This window comes from Diplotaxodon limnothrissa, linkage group LG12 (genome assembly GCF_057381915.1).
Source record: "Diplotaxodon limnothrissa isolate DT_005_m linkage group LG12, D_limnothrissa_male_GT1.1, whole genome shotgun sequence".
Lineage (NCBI taxonomy): Eukaryota > Metazoa > Chordata > Actinopteri > Cichliformes > Cichlidae > Diplotaxodon > Diplotaxodon limnothrissa.
The window spans coordinates 14,634,319-14,655,511 of record NC_140607.1 but is presented as its reverse complement, the minus strand read 5'-3'; the positions used below and the strand labels follow the sequence as shown (position 1 = coordinate 14,655,511).

The window sequence follows — 21,193 nt, the reverse complement described above, 5'->3', positions numbered from 1 at the left end:
TGCAAATGAACACAAATTTCATAACATCATTTCTTATTGGAATTTTATTATATGAATGAAAAGCATTCAATTAGTATTTTCAACATGGTAGATGAGACATCAGTCATACCTAACACTGGAAAAAGTCTGTAGTTACTGCAGCGACTCAGTTAAAAGATACAGAAATGGTGTGTTATCTGTGTCAGTAGTATTACAACTGCAAAAATGTCAACAAACTCTATGTCTCAGCAACTTCTACCAAGGACTCGGCTTTTTTTCCTGTTTACTACAGTGGAATCAGTCTACAGTTTACTGCTTATCTATACAGACGACTGATTTCATGTGGAAATCCCTGTACATAGTTTTTAAAGTGACTTTCTAATTTTTTGCATGACATCTATTAAAATGTTCTATTTATGAAAAATTGCCATTTACGGTGTAACTAAACTATCAAACACACGAGAAGCAAAACTTCAAAGAACAATCTGTTTACAAACCTGTACACTAGAGGACCACCATAGATAAAAGTCATGTAACCCTGGCGGTATATGACAAAAATAAAGAAAGTCTGTGCAGAAAATGGAATAAATATTCACAAAGTGGCTACAAAACATGCAGGTGCAGCATGATCTAATGATCTGACTCTGGCTGATGGTTTAAACAGGAGAAATGTAGACTGGCAGTATCATGAGCTCTTCTGTGATATTCTGATTGTGACTGCCTTGATTTCAGTGTACTCCTGCAGTGCATATTCCCCCCTGAAATAAGAAAAACAAGCACTACTGATTAAAAAGAGAAAGAGTTTACTAGTCAAGTTGCAGTGCATTGTTACAAAGTCTCAAAGCAACGATTACGTAGTTGTTTGATGGACATTAATGCAGCAAATGTAAAGGTTAATTTCCTTAGATTTCAAAATGGCAACACTCACAGTTCTCTCCCATTCCCAGACATCTTGAAGCCACCAAATGGACACTGAATACTCATGGCATTGTAGCAGTTCACCCTAGAATTAAAGCAGCATTAGTTTCACCTTATTCCTTAAAAACAGGCATACAATAGTAGTAGCTGCACTATTCCAAAGTCTAATGGGACTTTAAGAGAGGCTTCAGTTATCATGCTCTGTGCAAAGGATGTGATCCATACCAGACCATGCCGGCTTGCAGAGCAGAGGAGACTGTAAGGGCTTTGTTGATGTCATTAGTGAAGATTCCTGCTGCCAACCCGTATTGTGTGGCATTGGCTCTCTCGATGACTTCACTTATGCTGCGGAAACACATAATCTGCTGCACCGGGCCAAATATCTGCAAGAGGATGGTAGAGAAATCTTACAAAAGCAAAAAAATGAGCAGTAGAATTAGACTACGTATTTTAATATGTGCTCCACCGTTGGGGGTGTGAGTACCTCTTCTTTAGCGATACGCATATGGTCTCTGACATTTGAGAACACGGTGGGTTGGATGAAAAGTCCCTGCTGACCCCCTGGAGAGCCACCGCACTCCAGAGTTGCACCTTCTCTCTTCCCGCTTTCTATTAGCTCCATTATCTTATTAAACTGCTTCTGGTTGATCTGAGGAAAAAATAAACAAAGCTCATATTATTCTGACCTGTCTGACTTGTTAGTTAGTGTAACAGTATTCAGGCCACAGTATACCTGTGGTCCCTGGTCCACGCCTGGCAAGAGTGGGTTTCCCAGGACTTTGGATCTGGCTTTCTCTACACTGCGGCGGACAAATTCCTCGTAGATTGGTTCCTCTACAAACACCCTGGATCCTGCCAGACAGCACTGGCCCTGATTGAAGAACAGACCACTGTGTGCCTGCTCCACTGCGTACTCTACTGCAAGACATATACACAGAAAAGCCACCTTTAACTGCTGGTAGTTGGCAGATTTCTTTTTAACAACAGATGCCCTTTGTGACACGACCCCAAAGGGATTCTTCTACTCCCAGGTTCAAACGAGGGATCATTCACTTGTTAGGGAAAACCACTACAGTAAGATAATACTACTACAAGATATATCATATAAAGATATCAAATCTAAAAGAAAGATTTATACACCACAAGTGTGACTTAATATGGTGCTGCACTTTATTTGTTCAATTCAGAAATGGTTAGACATGGTAAAGGTATAAAAGAATATGACATTTAAAGAGAGAAATGTGACGTAATCAAGTGAAAAAAGGTCCCACTCACAGTCACAGTCTGCAAAGACAATATTAGGATTTTTTCCACCAAGTTCCAGTGTGACTCTCTTCAGGTTGCTTTCACCTGCAGCCTTCTGGATGAGTTTTCCAACCTGGTAACCAGTGACAACCATGTGAGCCGCATGGTTACAGTAAAGGAGTTCATTTGTACATGAGTGAAATGCACAAAACCAGAAGAGAGCAAGCTGTTCACACAGACACACTGTGCTGAGATTTATACTAACAGCAGTAGATCCGGTAAAGGCTACTTTGTCTATATCCATGTGGTGAGAAATGGCACAGCCTGCTGTCTGACCATAACCAGGCAACACATTAACCACTCCAGGAGGAAACCCAGCCTGAACACAGAGAGTTGAAAAGAGAGCCACTCAGTCATCTTCTTTCAGTAAGAAATGGACTTGCGCCAGTTTTTGCACTTATATAATTGCATAAGATTGTTGTGGGTGATTAGTAATTTGAATCTAACTACCTCTTTGATGAGTGCAGCCATATGCAGAGCTGATAAAGGGGTCTGTTCAGCTGGCTTGATGACTACAGTGTTCCCACAGCACAGAGCAGGAGCAATCTTCCACACGAACATCATCAGTGGGAAGTTCCACTGAATGCCAAAGTGCAAACTCAATTTTCAGTTTTCGCTTCATAAGACTTTTTGGCTTAAAAGATTTATGTGATAATGAATGTGACACAATCAGAACCAATCAACAAATTATCTCAGGTTCAGCTAAAAAACAGGTTAAAATTTTTTTCACCACATTCAGGACCATTACTTTACTCACAGCTGGCTGAATGTAAACACTGAAAAAACACAAAAACTTGGTAACATAACAGTTGAATGTTTGCCATCCTTTAGTGTTTATTTCACTTACAGGAATGATCTGACCACATACTCCAATGGGCTCATGCCGTGTGTAGGTAAAATATTCTCCATCTAAAAAACAAAAAAAGAAAAAACACACACAGTTCATTTATTATAGCACTGAATGCATCCAGTTTTTGTTGTGCTGATGGTTTCAAATATGGAAACACGTGTAACCTCTGATCTAAATAAAAAAAAACGAATTTAACTCACCTACGGGGATGGTTTTTCCGTGAATCTTGTCTGCCCAGCCGCTGTAATATCTCAAGGTCTTGATTGTAGCCATCAGATCTACAAAATATGCCACGAGGAAAACTTTGCCACAGTTTAGAGCTTCTAGTGTCTGGAAAACAAGAAAAAAAGCACACACAGCGTCATTATAATCCAGTCGTGATGTTTTGTGGAGCAACATTTACTGATGATTTACTTCAGGTACGTGTATGTGTGTTTCTCACCGCTAGCAAGAGCCGGTCTCGCTCCACCAAGTCAGCAAGTCTGTTAAGTAAATGGCCTCGGTCTGAGGCATCCATGGATCTCCACGGTGATCCCATCTGGAAAGCAGCTCTGGCACTCCTCACTGCCTTGTCTACATCGTCCTGTTATTAGCACAAGTTAAGGAGGTTTCCACCACAATCACGCCAGATCAAGTTTATGTGTTTACTTGAAAAATTTGCTTTAAGGAGATTCCCAATCTACACAGCATACAACACGTTAGACGTTGTACAAAAAAGTGCTCACAATGTAAGTCATAATAATGCTCCATAAACATTCAAAAGTTTTTCTTGTAAAGCTCATCTAACTTACTAGCGACGTGTAAAATACTCACTGAGTCGGCCTCCTCCACTTCACACAGCAGCTTCTCGGTGGTGGGATTATACACAGGAATCTTTCTGCCACTGCATGACTCATGCCACTCGTTACCGATGAACACCTGATGGTGAAAGATAGAGACAAAGATTGTGTGATATATCCCCCTCACTCTTTGACTTTACAGTGATAAGCACACAGTGTGGGGTATCATCTCTGAATGCTGTTCCAGGTAATTACTGCATCCTAACTGATAAAGGACTGGTAAATATTTCCTATATTCAAATTATTTCATCTTATAAATATGCTTTGCTTCTTGGCTTGCAGCTTACCTTAGTGTAAACAATTTGGGGGTTTGCAATTGGAGTGGGCAGTGCATTTGTCTCCAATCCATCTGCATTCTGGGAATTGTGGTCCTGGTGGTTGAACCCATTTCCAGACTGATGTTCATAACCATTGGCTGGCTGGGAGCTCAGGCTGTAATTTTTTCTTTCTGAAAAAACAAAAAACAGAAATGGAACACAATGTTGTTCAAGTCTCTTTGTCTGATTAGGTGTGTGAATACACAGATACATACACACACACGTGATTGCGAAAGCTAACATTTGGGTCACTGAGTGAGGATAGTAACCCTGTGCACACGATGCTATCCCAACCCAGTGGAGTAAATAGAAACTGTGCCAAATTAGTTATTGGCATTGTCAGCTTTTTTAAACCGGATGGTCAAGGGTGATGACCACGCACTGACATGATTTGCTAGCTCAGAAGAATGGACTAGACCTTAATTAAACTGAGAGAATCTGAGAACATCAAGTGCTGTGCCAGGGCAAAATATGAGCAGAGGTGCATTTCACTGTAATTGCTGAAAAACCTGATCATGCATGGGCTCATATGGAAGAAACAAGTTTAATTAAGGCATTGTGGATTTCTGTGTCAGATAAAAGACAGTTTGAATATGTTACTATATCACTTGTATAATTTTGTAGAGAAGCCAGACAATAGATTATGTATACATAACTATGTGTCAATACAGCACTTACAGACTTTTAAATCTGGCAAATTAAGCCTATTACTTTTGAACATTTATGTCTGTCACAATAATAAAAATAATGATAATAATTATTTTTATTTTTATTATTATAAAAGCACTTTTATCTGGTCTTTCAACAAACATTAGAAAATGGTTGTGGAATTACATTACGTAAACATAAAAAATTGTTCTACCTGTGGGTGATGCTGATGCAGTTCCCCCCGACTGGTGTATTCCCACTCCGATCACAGGCATGTTGCAGCTGCTCTCTCCTTCCTCTCGGTGTCAGCTGACCGGAGAGTCTCCGAGCTTCTTTATATACTTTCAGCTCTCAGCGTCAGAAAGCAGAAATGCGCAGAAATGCGCAGGATTGCGCGCTGTCACAGAAGGATTTCTCCTGGGTCATTTGAGGGTCTGCCTGCACGTGCAAATAACCATTAAGATGGACCCAATCCCAGTTTACCTCATGTGTCCCGGGAGGCGGCAAGCTCACTAATCATCTGACGTGACAATGGAAGTACAGTATGGTTAGACACATTTTTAATTATTAGCCATTTTTGCAATCAGCGGGAATTTATCAACTTGACAGTGTTTAAATAATTCTTCTACTTCACTATTTTTATTCCTTCACTACAATTTGAATCCTGCAGATTTACTATTACTGCTTATTAATATTTTACTCAGAAAGCTTCTAGTACACTGGCAATAAATAATAAATAAATAATTAGCACCATCTATATCAGAATACTGATTGGTGGTAATATAAAGGGACTCTGTGGATAATTTTAACACCCCTGAGTTACATTTTTCTGCTAAGCTAAGATTATTAGATGTTATCTTACCTTGTTAAATCTTTGTTAAATCTTTCTGTGCATAAATCTTCCATTTCAAAATCGCCTTAAGTTAAGCACACTTCTAAACATTTACCAAGATAATTTTACAATACAATAAACTTTTTAGATGTTGAAGAGGAAGAACCAAGCCCGAAAATCTTGAAAATCTTGAATTTGCCATCATTTTTACTTCTGTCTTCTATGAATCAGTTCAGCCCAGTTGCCTGGTTAGACCCACCTCCAAGTCAACAAGCATAATTGGGAAGATGTTTGCTTTGATAAGGGGCCTCCTGCTGCTTCACTGTCTCCCAGGAACAATGTGATCACATAATTTTGTCTGGTGTGCCCATTTTCTGTCTCGATATACACACATCCTTTTGAGAATTATCCCCTTTGACAACACAACCTGATTTAACCCTCATTAAACAAAGAGAAGATTTGTAGAGCTGCATCTAGGGAGTGTTGAAAACATAGTGAAAACCATCCTCCCATACTAATGCGTTCACCTCTTATTTGTCACACACTTGACTTGAAGCCTTTTTCTATGAAAGAGTTTGGACTGGAACTACAGCACACTGTAAATAAGTAACCTAGATTCTTTGGGTCTACTTATCTCCAAAGGGTTTGTTCCTCATTAGGGAAGCACATAGTCAATGTTGATCAACACATACTCGATCCTAGTGTCAGGTGGGGTCTGCGTAGGTTAGCTATACATTGAGCATGTACACAAACTCATTCAGACGTTTTGAATGGAGTATTAAATCTGTAACTCTGGCCTTGTTTTAATGTTCGAACATATGGAGCACAATTGCTTCATAGAAATTCTACCATCCAGAGAGTCAGTGTGTGTCTGCCAGAGTTAAGGACAAAACTGGACTGCCTCTGTCTACATAGGATGTGGACCACCAGGTCAAAGGAGCTGTCGGTCGGCCTCAGACGCCCGTGTGTCCCACAGCTGAACTTGACCTAAATTGACAGTTTGATAGAGGGCAAGAAAAAAGAAAGGGAATAAAAAATGGAAAGTAGGAGATGGTGAAAGAACTGGAGACAGTGCAGTCATGCATGGGGTGGCTGTAGCTCAGGTGGCAGAGCAGGTCAGCCACTAATCAGAAGGTCGGTGGTTCGATCCCAGGCTGCCTCCGGGCTGCATGCTAAATATCCTTGGGCAAAATACTAACTCCATGTTTGCCTACTGGTGGTGGTCATAGGGCCCGGTGGCACCAGTGTCTGGCAGCCTCGCCTCTGTCAGTGAGCCCCAGGGCACCTGTGGCTACAATGTAGCTTGCCATTGCCAGTGTGTGAATGGGGAATGACTGAATGTAGTGTAAAGTGCTTTGGGGTCCTTAGGGACCGAGTACAGCGCTATACAAATGCAGGCCATTTACATTTTTACCATGAAAAGGTGAGTGAGCAGACACTGGAATTAGTTAGGGCTATTTATTAGTCGAATTTATTAGAAAAAGGAGTAGAAATGAAAAAAATGAGAGGTAGAGGAATGCAAAGACTTGTGTTTGTAATTTACTGCATTGTTCTGAAATTAGGTGAATATGTCATTCTCTTAGGATTAGTAAATATTCCCAACATGAAGCACTAATGATTTAATTCACAGCCTAAATATATGCAGCTACATGTAGTAAGCAGCAATGATTTGGGAATGCATGTCAGTGGACAATCAGATGAAGAGCACTCCCTTGTGACACATTACAGAAATTACATTGTTCATACCAGGGGTCCAGTACAGGCAGATCACAAGGTGTCATAATTCATTCTCAGTAAAATTCTCAGGAATTTGCACTTCAAAGGTTTTACTGCTCACGTCAGTGTATAAAAACAACACATGTCGTATGGGATATTGCAACCCCCACATGGCCTAGGTGAAGACACTTCTCACTCCTTTAATAATGCAGATGACCAGTGATGACATAAACACAGTGAAGTACATGTCCTCTTCTATTTCTATTACCTATGGCGTGCCACAAGGTTCTGTTTTAGGGCCCTTTCTGTTATATCTGATGGCTCTTCAGCACGTTTTGAACATTTTTTTAATCACTGCTACATTCAGATGACATTCAGTTATATATCTCTTTTTAGTCCCAAGATAATTCTTAGCTACAGATCCTACATACAGTGGGGCAAAAAAGTATTTAGTCAGCCACCGATTGTGCAAGTTCCCCCACCTAAAATGATGACAGAGGTCAGTAATTTGCACCAGAGGTACACTTCAACTGTGAGAGACAGAATGTGAAAAAAAAAAAATCCATGAATCCACATGGTAGGATTTGTAAAGAATTTATTCGTAAATTAGGGTGGAAAATAAGTATTTGGTCAATAACACAAATACAACTCAATAGGCTACTTTGTAACATAACCTTTGTTGGCAATAACAGAGGTCAAACGTTTACTATAGGTCTTTACCAGGTTTGCACACACAGTAGCTGGTATTTTGGCCCATTCCTCCATGCAGATCTTCTCGAGAGCAGTGATGTTTTGGGGCTGTCGCCGAGCAACACGGACTTTCAACTCCCGCCACAGATTTTCTATGGGGTTGAGGTCTGGAGACTGGCTAGGCCACTCCAGGATTTTCAAATGCTTCTTACGGAGCCACTGCTTTGTTGCCCGGGCGGTGTGTTTTGGATCATTGTCATGTTGGAAGACCCAGCCTCGTTTCATCTTCAAAGTTCTCACTGATGGGAGGAGGTTTTGGCTCAAAATCTCACGATACATGGCCCCATTCATTCTGTCCTTAACACGGATCAGTCGTCCTGTCCCCTTGGCAGAAAAACAGCCCCATAGCATGATGTTTCCACCCCCATGCTTCACAGTAGGTATGGTGTTCTTGGGATGCAACTCAGTATTCTTCTTCCTCCAAACACGACGAGCTGAGTTTATACCAAAAAGTTCTACTTTGGTTTCATCTGACCACATGACATTCTCCCAATCCTCTGCTGTATCATCCATGTGCTCTCTGGCAAACTTCAGACGGGCCTGGACATGCACTGGCTTCAGCAGCGGAACACGTCTGGCACTGCGGGATTTGATTCCCTGCCGTTGTAGTGTGTTACTGATGGTGACCTTTGTTACTTTGGTCCCAGCTCTCTGCAGGTCATTCACCAGGTCCCCCCGTGTGGTTCTGGGATCTTTGCTCACCGTTCTCATGATCATTTTGACCCCACGGGATGAGATCTTGCGTGGAGCCCCAGATCGAGGGAGATTATCAGTGGTCTTGTATGTCTTCCATTTTCTGATGATTGCTCCCACAGTTGATTTTTTCACACCAAGCTGCTTGCCTATTGTAGATTCACTCTTCCCAGTCTGGTGCAGGTCTACAATACTTTTCCTGGTGTCCTTCGAAAGCTCTTTGGTCTTGGCCATGGCGGAGTTTGGAGTCTGACTGTTTGAGGCTGTGGACAGGTGTCTTTTATACAGATGATGAGTTCAAACAGGTGCCATTCATACAGGTAACGAGTGGGGGACAGAAAAGCGTCTTACAGAAGACGTTACAGGTCTGTGAGAGCCAGAGATTTTCCATGTTTGAGGTGACCAAATACTTATTTTCCACCCTAATTTACGAATAAATTCTTTACAAATCCTACCATGTGTATTCATGGATTTTTTTTCACATTCTGTCTCTCACAGTTGAAGTGTACCTCTGGTGCAAATTACCGACCTCTGTCATCATTTTAAGTGGGGGAACTTGCACAATCGGTGGCTGACTAAATACTTTTTTGCCCCACTGTAGGTGCTCTGACTTAATAAAGAAAAAGCAGAAGTCCTTATTTGTCCCCTGACAGATTTAAGTCTAAGATAATGGAAACTCGGTCCTTGTGCCACATTTGCTAAATCTTCTCTCTGGAACTTTTGTCACGGTTGCAGCGGCAGCCATGTGGAGTCGTGAACGAGAGACCCAAAAGCCAGGCACTGGCTTTGATGTGAGTGAACTTTATTTTCAAAATGGTGAGAATACAGACTGAGTGGACATGGGAACAACAGAAACTAAGATAAACCTAAACTGGGAAAAACTTACTAAACAAACCTGAAACCATGACTCGCAGAAGAAAATGCAGAAAGTCACGCAGAATGATATGCAGGATAACACACAGTGCGAAACATGGGATGACACGTGATATGACACGGACATGGCAACAGGGAGGGAACACAGAGACGTAGGACCAGGGCAGGCACAGAGACACAGAACAGGAGGAGCTAAGAATACAAAACAGAAACCAAACCATAAGAACAAGAAAATCTTAACAAGAATTAACCTGAAACATAAGATAATAATCAAAACCACTGAGTCCACAGACTCAGGGCCATGATAACCTTTGCATGTTGGACGTTCATGTCAAATCGCTTGCTTGTGTTACTTAAGAAATATTTCCAAGTCTCATTGTGTCACACTCTGAACTGGAAACTGTTATTCATGCATTTATTTCATCATGTATAAAATATTGTAATTCAGTGTTTGCTTGTCAGAGCAAGTGAACAATGAATTACTGAACTTGAAATCTGTGGACTCTGTGATCGCCTTCATAAAACAGCTAAAACCTCATGTTTTCACACTTGCATTTGGTTAACCTTTATTTCTATTCTCTGGTATTTTGTTATAAAGAATTCTGTAGTTTTTGTGTAAAAATGTGCTATGCAAATACGTTCTTACATGTGAGTCCACGTCAGCACATGACCTTCACAATCTGCTCCCATGTTTTAAGGTCTTCCCCTCATCAAGAACACCTCAGCTAAGTCGAGCTTGTGAGCTGTTGCTAGTTAGCTTTGTTGTCTACCAGCTTAAAGTTAGCTTATATGACCCTGTTGTTGTCAGTTATAAGACTGTAGGTGATGAATATGCTGTCTGTGAGGCCCAAATTTTGAGTTTTTTTGTTTTTTTTGTTACAGTTTATAAGCTTTCTGGATGGTGGATAGTACTTGGACCTGACACCACTGAAAAGTCTGGCTTGAGTAATTTACTGACTCTGGAGCCATCCATGGTAGCTTATCTAGCACAAGGTGTGCACAGCACTGTATGTTTTATTGAAGCTTGCTTCTGCCACTGAAAAAAACTTTTTGTTGGCCTGGAGTAACATTATTTTCCCTCAAGAGGGCAGTGTCATCTGCCACTGGGGAGATGTGGGGAGATGACACTGCTCTCTTGTGAGACAGGAACCAATCTCTCAGTCAGAGAAACTAGTTGGCTCACTCACCTCCAGGCCTCTGGAGAGAATGTGTGTTAAATATTTCTTAGGTAACTGCAGCAACTGTTCAGGTTTTGTCACTTCAGTGCCCAAACAAAGGTGGTTCATGGTCACTGGGTAAATGTTAATGTTGCATTATGCAACATTAACATTCTTTAATGTATGCAACTTGCATACATTAAAGAAAGCATCCTGCATTTGCCTAACTCAAAACAGATCTGAGACCTTGGGTAGAGACACGCATCCCTGGGAGTGTTGCGTCAAGAAATGGTATATAATAAAATCAAAGAGAACAGGAAAGACAAGGGGCATTCCCATCAGTTGTGGTTCCAGGTCAAACAAGGTCATTTCCTTTTAGCAGAACTTTGGACTCACTTCTCTCTTGCTTGTGTTCAGTCACCTTTGCGTAGTAACCTGGAAGCTTCTGCAGCTGTTCAAATTCTCAAAAAGCTGCTCCAGCACCTCCTTTATTACTTCCTTCAGCAACAGAACTGGACTATCCTTTGTGAAAGGGAAAGAGAAAAATAAATGAGTATAACTGATGAGTGATGCAGCTTATCCATCTTATTAGTGTAATTTTACAATTTTGTGCCATCCATCCTCCTGCCTGTAACCTGGAAATCAATCTAAGTGCACCAGCAGGTCCGTTACTAAAATGTATCTGGAGGACAGTGGAGGGGGAGAGTGGAGGTAGGGGAGCTGTAATGCATACTTTGCAGAAAAGATTAACAGGATCAACAAGTCTTAAGATCCTTTATGTTTGTAGATTATTTTAGTTCAGCTGTGTTCAATGTTCAGCTGTCTGATCATATCAGTTTTGTATTTCATCAAACTGTTATATTTATCTGACATCTGAGGTCATCAAATTCAGTAGCAGGCGGTTATAGCAAACCATAATTCTTATACTTTAAGCAAAAATATCTGTTACCTTTCACTGCAAGCCTCTTCGTCTGCTCCTCGGCCTGTATCTATTGTGGGAGGGATTAAAACGCAAAAGAAAGTAGGATGTACAAACTGAGAGATGAGGAGGGGGACGCTTCTCTGAGTAAATCTGCAGCAGCTGCTTGAGGAAACACTGTAAATAAACTGCAGAGCGAGAGCAGTCCCGGTGGCCCTTGCATCGGAGACAAATAAAGGTTGGTACAGCCGTTGCTTCCAAGAAGTACAGGGGGGAGAGGGGTGGGCCTTGTCCAATTTTGGACCTGAGGATATAAAAGAAAGGTGAACGTATAGATTCAAAATGCTCAAACACTCTTGCAGCTTCTGAACGCACAGACCGGTTAATAGCAACCGCTCTCAAAGATGCGCAAGGTCGTTAGCTATATATGCGTATGCGCACCACAGTCAAGCTTACATTTGAGGGTAGCCTGTACGTACTTTCCGCCCTGTGACCACCAACAAGCACCTTCACCGAGTGCTCCAAAGCTCCCCTCCCAGAGAGGGGCGTCCACTCTGTAGCCTATCAGGACGCTCCGGCTTTGATAGAAGTACTGATGTCACATAATCAAGCCCCGGGCTTCTGAGTGAATTTTCAGGAATAAGTAAATAAATAAATGAATAACTCCCAGCAGAGGTTGGTCGCTGTTCGTCACTGAGTTTCTCAATTTCAACGAGGAGCTAATTTAATTTACGAGAGCCTAAACTATCCCCACAGTGGCCTCCAGCAGTCTGCTCTCACCGACACAGTGCTTCTTGTCCTTTCAAGAAGTGGATGGCAATTATTAGTGGCTCCACTGACTCTATATAAAACATGGACGTAGCCACTGTGCTGTCACTCATTCCTTATGGAAACAATAGTAATTTTAAAAAAAAAGAAAAAGAAAGAAAAAAAAAGAAGAAGCTTGTTTTAGATTCTTTGCCACTGTGTTGTTCTATGTTCAGGTTCGGGGTTTCTCTCCATTATTGTGGGGTCTTTAACTTTAAATAATAAACTGCTTTGAGATTTTGGGATTTTGGTGCTATATATATATTAGGGGTGCAACGATATTCGTATCGATATTGAACCGTTCGATACAGTGCTTTCGGTTCGGTACGCATATGTATCGAACAATACAAAATTTGTAATTTATTTTATCAATTTTCCTTCTGACGATGCTGTCTGTGTTGAGCGCTCAGTGAATCTGTGTTCGACTACTCCGCCTAGGCTGCACTGTCAAGCGCAGATCCACTGAGCGCTCAACACAGACAGCATAGTCAGAAGGAAGAGCGCAGGGCAAGCTAGCGAGACAGAAGTTAAGCTCTCCTTGCAAGATGGACCTCCCCCACCCTCATTCAGATCTGGCGTTTGGAATTATTTTGGTTTTCATGTGACGTATGACCCTGAAGGTAAGCGAGTCATGGACTAAAGTAAAACAGTATGTTGGATGTGCCATGCAATGCTCAATTACATTGGTGTGAACTAGTGTGTTAGCGCCGTCTAGCCCCATGCACGGAGCGATCGGCGGTAGCTCGTTAACGGAGATTTGCCGTGTTGTGGCGTTAAGGTCATTTCAACGAGATTAACCTGAAAGCACTAGTGGGAACACAACGAATATGACTGCACATTTACGCCGACATCATCCTAGTGCAAAGACAAGTGGAAGCAGAAAAAAAAAAGCAAGCATGCTACTAACTTTAGCCGAGTCATTTAGACAGCTGTTAGCACATGATTCTCCTTATGCTGCTGAGAATATAGCCCAGAAGAAGCGGATAGTATCGCTTTTATTTTGGAAAGAGCCATTTCTCTGTAATAAACTCTCTTTTCCAAAGATGAGTGATTCCTCAATCAGATACAGGGCTCGCAATATCGCTAGCCCGACGTCCCGGAGCTAGCGATTTTTTTCAGTCGGGCTACCAAAATCTATCTCTTCCCTGCCCGTCGGGCTATTGTAGGAAAAATATATGTCAATGCTTTTGCATTCTTTCAGAAATGTAGCTGGGTAATTATGTCATTGGCATCGGTGAGCCACTGTCAATATGTGACATATTGAAATCGCGTTTGAATTTGCGCTTGTTTTTTTGCTTTCACTTTGCAATCGTGCGAACTGTGTATAGAGAGCGACAGCACTGATCTGTGAGTGATGATAATTTGTGCACCAATTCCTCTGACATCGTCTTATTAATCGTTAGCTTACTATGCAAACATGACAAGTGAAATCTCCCGCAGCAAGCTTAAACATGTGAGAGGTTGATCGCGCAGAGAATCGCTGAGCTTATGTGAGTCCGTGTGTAAAAGCATTTCAGTTCTGCTGAGCCAAATAAGACAGGTCAGGGTGAAGAAGTGACAGCCAAAGAAAAGCTTACCACAAAACGGAGAAGTTATGACAAATCAGACTATAAGGCAAAAAGAAAGTGCAGCTTTATGGTTTCATGGACAAAAGAATTTCTGTGGCTGCAATATGACGAGCTAAATAACCAGGGCTGCACATAAGTGGTCCGCAGGTGCGCATTCGCTGTCAAAATAAAAAACACGCACAAGGGTGAGGGTTAAATTTAAAAACTGTACTTTTGAGTTAAAATATATATTTATAATTTTAATAAATGACAAATTAAAAATGCATGAACATTTTTTTGTATCGAAAAAATATCGAACCGTGACACCAAAGTATCGAACCGAACCGAACCGTGAATTTTGTGTATCGTTGCACCCCTAATATATATATATAAAAAAAAAGAAATTGTTTTGAACTGAATTATGAAATCTACTTAAATATGAACACCCTTTTCTAAGGCGCTTTCCCAAAGTTGCAAATTGTTTTACAGCTTCATAAAAAGTATATTTGAATAAAGCAGTGTTGTGTTTAGGCATCAGCCATTAGTTTAACGCATTTTAAAAGGTTAAAACATACAAAATTATGGCAAAGATGGAAAAGCAGTAGTTTCTGATGACTGACGTCACTTGTCGTCAGTTGTGTTCGTCATTTGTTTTTGTTAATGGTCGGCTGCTTTTTTTCTTTATATCGTGAGACAAGAAATGATGGTCCAGTGTATCCTATGTGAGAGAAAGTGATAAAGGGAACACTGAAGTGGCTTTCCTCAACATTTAGAGGGAATTTAACCAGGAATTGGTGTTATCAGCAAACTTAGCAGGCTGAATAAATACAGAGACCCACATATCCGGTATTTATTGTGTGCTATGGACTACTTTAAATCAAAATCGTTGAAAAGAAACTGGCAGCTCAAACATGTGGTCCATTTCAGTGATTCAAATTAGCAGAGATTAGGACTGGCATGTAGCGACTAGCTGCAGCTTCCTGTGTTGGGAAATCTGTCACTTATGTCTATAACGTTAAGCCATAGCGTATCCACTATGGCTTGAGTACACAGTGGATAATTATTATGAAGGGGGAAACTATCCATAGAGGGCCAAACCATTTTTTTGCACTAGACTGTAAACAAGCTTTTTAATGATATAAAGTTAACATTTTTACACTGGACTGTATGGGGACTGACTGGATTGAAGGCTGAAGCGCCTGTATGATGGTGTGGCAGTGAGTGGGGAGGGCTAGACTTCTGGAAGCCATTTGGAGTTGGCTGGCTGCTGTTGCTGCATGGGACATCCCGTAATGCAAGCCACTCTCATCACAAGTTCCCAAGGGTCAGACCTCAAACCTCTGACTACCTAATATTTTGGTGTCTGCTCTTTGCTGTCTAAATTGAGTTGGAAATTTTTTTCTCCGCCAAGTTTCCGAGGGCCCTGTATGGTGAGTTTATCTTACTGTATGGCTTTCTTATCATTTCTTTATTTTTTAATATTCTTTCCTTGTTTGGTTTTTACAGGACACAGTATGAGGCACATTTTCTTTTCTTTTAACGAGGATCTGATCTGTTTTCTCCCTTTCAAGGATAAATCTGTTTTTTTTGTTTCTTCACTTTCAACTTTCTCTCTCTTATCTCTCAGTATTTCTACTTGCAACATGAGGCCGCTGCTGTTTGGGATTCTGCCAATCAAGGAGAACTCTTTTGGCTCTCTATCTAGTGTAACTGTTGCACTCTGTCTTTTAACCCTCCTCCTGATGGTTATCTGGGGTCAAAAGAGTAAGAGATCCTTCTTCCACTTCCATCTTGACTCCCAGCTGGACCACACAAAATATCCCCCACCTCCTGGCCCCAAACCGTGGCCCCTTGTCGGGAATCTGCTCCAGGTCGGGGATCAGATTCATCTCTCTCTAACTGGGTTGAGGCTTCAGTATGGAGACATCTTCAAGGTACATATAGTTATATATAGTTTTTGTATTATTAGTTTCAGATCAACAGAGTGAGCATGAGTTAATTTATTTGTTTGTGTCATGAATCCAGCTCCGCCTTGGCTCTTTGACTGTTGTCGTTCTGAGTGGGTACAACACCATCAGGCAGGCTCTGGTTCGACACGGGGAAGCTTTTGCGGGGCGACCTAACCTTTTCATCTTCTCTGCTATAGCCAATGGGACCAGCATGACTTTCAATGAGAACTACGGACCTGTGTGGCTGCTCCATAAGAAGCTGTGTAAGAATGCCCTCAGGTCTTTCTCCCAGGCTGAGCCAAGGGGTTTTGGTGCCACCTGCCTCTTAGAGGAGCACATATGTGCAGAGGCTGCAGGGATGGTGCAGGTGATTCGAGAAAAAGCTGCAAAAGAAGAAACAGAGGGTATAGACCCAGCAACGACCTTGGTAACCTCAGTGGCAAATGTCATTTGTGCGCTTTGTTTTGGGAAACGGTATGACTACAGTGATAAGGAGTTTCTCACTATTGTTGATGTCAACAACGAGGTCCTGAAGCTCTTTGCAGCGGGGAACCTGGCTGATTTTTTCCCTGTGTTTCGCTACTTTCCGAGTCCATCTCTGAGAAAGATAGTCCAGTACGTTCGCAGGATGAACAGATTCATGGAGCGGAACATTGAGGAACACATTGACACCTTTGATAAGGTAATTAAGTATGCAGACTTACATGTAGGCAAGAATTTAGTTTAAATGGGGGAAAATGACAGTACAATCTATGCCATATAATCACTGTTTGCTTAAGTTCTATTTATTTCATTTTTGCACATGACTTACTGACATAAACTTCAGTTTCATAATAATCAGCAACTAGGCTTCTTAATGATTTGTGAATATTGCATTTTATTTATATTTTTTTTATATTATCTTAACTTTAACTGATCTTTTGCACAGTGACCTTTAATAGATGTCGCCACAGCCTTATGTTGTAAATAATGTGTCTATTGGTGTTGTTTTCTTTAGATCTGTGCCACTAATTTGCATCCCGGCTCTTTAATATGACATTGAACTCATACATTGGTAGCTATGATCGTAACTGTAGCCAAAAAAATAACTAACAAGTTCCATGTGATGGAACTTGTGCAGAGATGGCTAAAATGTTCGCACGCACTCTAATTAGGAATTAGCAACTCTACTGGAAGACACGCGTCTTACCACAATTGATTACTGTCCCTTCCCTAATTACTTTTAAGGTTTAAAGCAAGCTGGCAGTTAAAGTAGATAACTTTATATTTGAGCAGTGACAGCTGCTTGATGTTGGAAGGAGTAAAGTTATCTGTGTTCGCAGAACTGTATCCGGGACATTACAGACGCTCTAATTGCACTTTGTGAAGAAAGAGAAGAAAGCAAGGATACTTCGATGCTCTCTAACGACCAGATCATTCACACTGTCATAGACATCTTTGGAGCAGGTTAGGCAAACTACAAATTTCACATTATGATGCTTTTACGCTTGTATTATGCCAGTAATAAATCCTAATGGTGATAATGAATTTTCCCCCTTTTTTGTGGTTTTCCAAAGGATTCGACACCATCATCGCTGGTTTGCAGTGGAGCCTGTTGTACCTCATCAAGTTTCCTGACATCCAGGATAAAATAAACCAGGAAATAGGTGATGCCTTATGCTCCAATAAAACAAACTCATATGCTGTACAGTGTGCTCGGCTCTTCACCAAAGTCACCCATTGTTAGAAACTGGTAAATACACGGCTTACAGAGAATTCAGGGTATGCTAAATAGGAAAGTCCTCTCTTGTTCCTGCTCTGATGACGGACTCATAATCATTCTGTTTCTCATAGACCAAAAATAGGAGGTTGCTCCTTAATCGTTTTAAGTCCCACATCACTGATGAGCATAAGTCAGTAGTAAATGTAGTTCTTATCTATTAAAATATTCACCACAAATGGGATTCACACAGTTTACAAGAAACGGGTGGAAATGCACCTCTCATTAGCAGCTATGCACAGGCCATACATGAGCATGCAGCCGTCTGTGATGTCTGCAGTATCAGGGAGAATCCTTATTAAAAAGACTGAACAACGGCCAACCGAGCACGCTTTTTGGAGAGACAGAATCAGACCAGAGAAACTCACAAAAGATCAGTCCAATTTGCTGACGCTTTTTGAAGTGGGCTCAGAGAACTGGTGCTGTCTGTTCTGAGGCACGTTGTATTTTCACAGAGGGCGAGATGAAGCGAGAGAGAGAGTGACAGAGAGAACTAAGAGGAGGCAGGATGAATCAGAACAGGAGAGGGGTTAGAGGGTTCCCCGGAGACACAAAGGCGCTGACACGCAAGGCAGTGAACAGACATAGTCTGACATTATTCCCTTTTTCATCTCTTACATTTCATTTAATTAAGAGGCTTTAATTCTGTTGTTTACAGTACCGAAAGCCTTATTAGTGGAGCAATATTTGTAAAGTAATCTAAAGGATCAGCATATTTTAAATTGTAATTTTTTATGATGCACATGTGCATAAAGTTTTTACAAACTGAAAGAAAGCAAACCACAGCCTGGAAATCAGTTTATGTTAAGTTTAAATTAAAAAAAAAAAAAAAAAAGACATATTATTAGAATACAAGAATAAAAATGAAAATAAAAATGTAAATAACGTTAACAAAATTGCAAGTTTATCACAACTTATGTCACATTTTTTTAGACCCAAAAGATGAGATACAGATTATGTTTTATTATTTATCATTATTTTTTTAAGATGAGCATATCGGCAAACTCCAGCTGCCCAGGTTTTCCAACAAAGCCAAGATGCCTTTCACAGAGGCCTTCATATATGAAGTGTTTCGTCATGCTTCATATGTCCCTTTTACCATACCACACTGGTAAGACCTAAAGTTTTGACAGCAGTAAATTTGTTTTTTCAGCATGTAGATTGTTTTTTTTATCACTTTCCTCTGATTATATTTTTCCTCTCCAGCACCACGAGAGACATCACATTTAATGGGTATTTCATTCCCAAAGACACATGCGTCTTCATTAATCAATATCAAGTCAACCATGATACGTGAGTAGCCGAAAGCAGTAAAAATCTACTTTGTCTCGTTCTTTTTATCTTTTAAGACTATGGATTTTTTTTAACATTTTTGTTTATTTGTTAAAATGTTCATTCTTTCCCAGTGATCTTTGGGGCGATCCTGAGACATTTCGTCCACAGCGTTTCTTGAATCCATGTGGACTCCTGAACAAAGAGCTGACAGAGAAAGTCCAGATCTTCGGCATGGGAAAAAGACGCTGTCTTGGCGATGAATTTGCACGTTTGGAGATGTTTGTGTTTCTTACCACGCTTCTTCATGGGCTACGTATTGAAAATGTTCCAGGGCAGGAGCTGGATCTCAGCACTGATTTTGGTCTAACTATGAAACCACGTCCATATAGGATTACCATTTCCCAGAGATTTTAGACCGTCTGAAAACTCAAATGATGATCTTTCGGATGTTTTGGAATGTCACAGTGGAAATTAATTGTAGTTATTACTATTTTGTGCTCAGTTTGGCAAATGTGGTCAAAGCACAGACACAAAGATAAATATACACAAAGCGAACATGAGGTCATTTTACAGCATTCAGTCCATCTGCCTGCTACATTAGTATCTTAAGTGACTGGTCACAGTTTAAAACGGAGGAATGAGGATGAGTGTCACTGGCAGCAGGGTAAGCCACAATGACTTCATTAATAGTTTTGTAAATAGAAATAGAATAGACACTTTTAGCTGTTGTTAAACTTTTGTTTGTGAACATTTGATGAGTGCCTTCTTTTGGAAACTATGAAGGACAGACTTCAGCTGATAGCTCTTAATGAACTGTTTCACCTGAATATTACAAGTTGAATAACTTATTCTTATTGTAAATACCTGACCTCTATACGTCATGTTGAGGTAAAATAATATCACATAAAAAAAGTGTGCTATATAAACTACAAACATACTAACAAATATTCAAATTATCTCAAAGCACTAATACCACTAGGTTTAAGGCAGTTATTGTTTATAATGTATGCATAAAATGTTAACTTTTGGACTATTTTTGAAAGAAAAAGTAGAGCTGATGTTGGAAATTGTTTTTTTTTAAAGCATATACAGCCTACAGTTAGCCTCTTTCTATAGTAATTATAGAAAGAGTAAAACTGAGTCACATAAAACAGCTGCAGACAGTGGCTTTGTATAAAACATGCAATCTGAAAACAATAATGTGCCTGTGCTTGTGTGGTAATGTTTACTGGCTTTCTGTCTGTACCTTCACACTGTTCTGAGTGACTCATGGATGATGATGGCAGTGAGGCTGACTCTGAAGTGAGTAGGGGAGGACTAGCTCAGAAGGGTGCCTCCAAAACACAAAAACGAAAAAAACAATCTTATCTACCTAGATAGATATGTTAAGTACAGAAAACCAAGCTATGGAAATGTATTAAGTAAAGTAGAATGCAAGCATTTTAACCCTATTTTAATTTTTTAATAGATTATTTTAATAATAAATATTAACTAAGGATACATATTAAATAATAAATATTGTTTTCGTCACGAGATCTGTGTCACAGTGCCGTATTTTTATATTCCGTAGATTTTTGTGTACAAGTGGACAAATTTTCTTTGATACATTAACAGATTTTAACATTTCCTACAATTCCCCTGACCTTTGAACTAAAGCTTTAATTTTACAAACTCATCGGTATAACTCTTGTCAACAACAGTGTAACATTGCGTGCTATTGCATGTCTATTCACAGCCACTGAACTCACTGGCCACACACAAACACGTGCAAACTGAATGACCTACTGATTTCTATTCACATCTTCATTTACACATGGAGCCTTTTATTGTGGGGGCCCGTTTCTATACATTCATTAAGAAACCACACGCAATCCTCACAGCAACTGTCAGTAACTGCACTGTGATGTCTGTCCAACTAATTATGGCTAAATTAATATGTGAACATCTCTAACAATCTTTACTCATAACTTTATTCACTATTACGACGCAGAACGGTTCAAACATCTTCCTCTTCCACGCTCTGCCCAGATCTCAGTTTCATGATCACCTGGAAAAAAATA

At 40.4% G+C, this 21,193-nt stretch overlaps 2 protein-coding genes across 3 annotated transcripts; one reads left to right on the top strand and one right to left on the bottom strand.

Moving 5' to 3' along the window:
- Positions 1-664: 664 nt before the first annotated feature.
- Positions 665-12,677, bottom strand: LOC146620996 (aldehyde dehydrogenase 1A1-like). Of its 2 annotated transcripts, none has more exons than XM_085368043.1 (14): positions 12,660-12,677; positions 4,179-4,229; positions 3,866-3,970; positions 3,495-3,635; positions 3,253-3,382; positions 3,050-3,111; positions 2,653-2,781; positions 2,408-2,521; positions 2,173-2,275; positions 1,631-1,815; positions 1,382-1,546; positions 1,123-1,280; positions 908-982; positions 665-737 (listed from the first exon to the last, which is right to left on the bottom strand). In XM_085368043.1, exons 1-14 carry the CDS (start codon positions 12,675-12,677, stop codon positions 665-667), a joined length of 1,509 nt encoding a protein of 502 aa, XP_085224169.1. The 2 variants fall into 2 exon arrangements, with proteins under 2 accessions (XP_085224169.1, XP_085224168.1); XM_085368042.1 differs by lacking the exon at positions 12,660-12,677 and adding an exon at positions 5,071-5,131 and having other exon boundaries at positions 4,179-4,339.
- A 3,107-nt stretch (positions 12,678-15,784) lies between these two features.
- On the top strand, positions 15,785-19,547 carry cyp1d1 (cytochrome P450, family 1, subfamily D, polypeptide 1). The gene is made up of 7 exons (XM_085368041.1): positions 15,785-16,084; positions 16,176-16,781; positions 17,422-17,545; positions 17,656-17,745; positions 18,846-18,969; positions 19,065-19,151; positions 19,265-19,547. Exons 1-7 carry the CDS (start codon positions 15,794-15,796, stop codon positions 19,545-19,547), a joined length of 1,605 nt encoding a protein of 534 aa, XP_085224167.1. The 5' UTR covers positions 15,785-15,793.
- Positions 19,548-21,193: the final 1,646 nt, after the last annotated feature.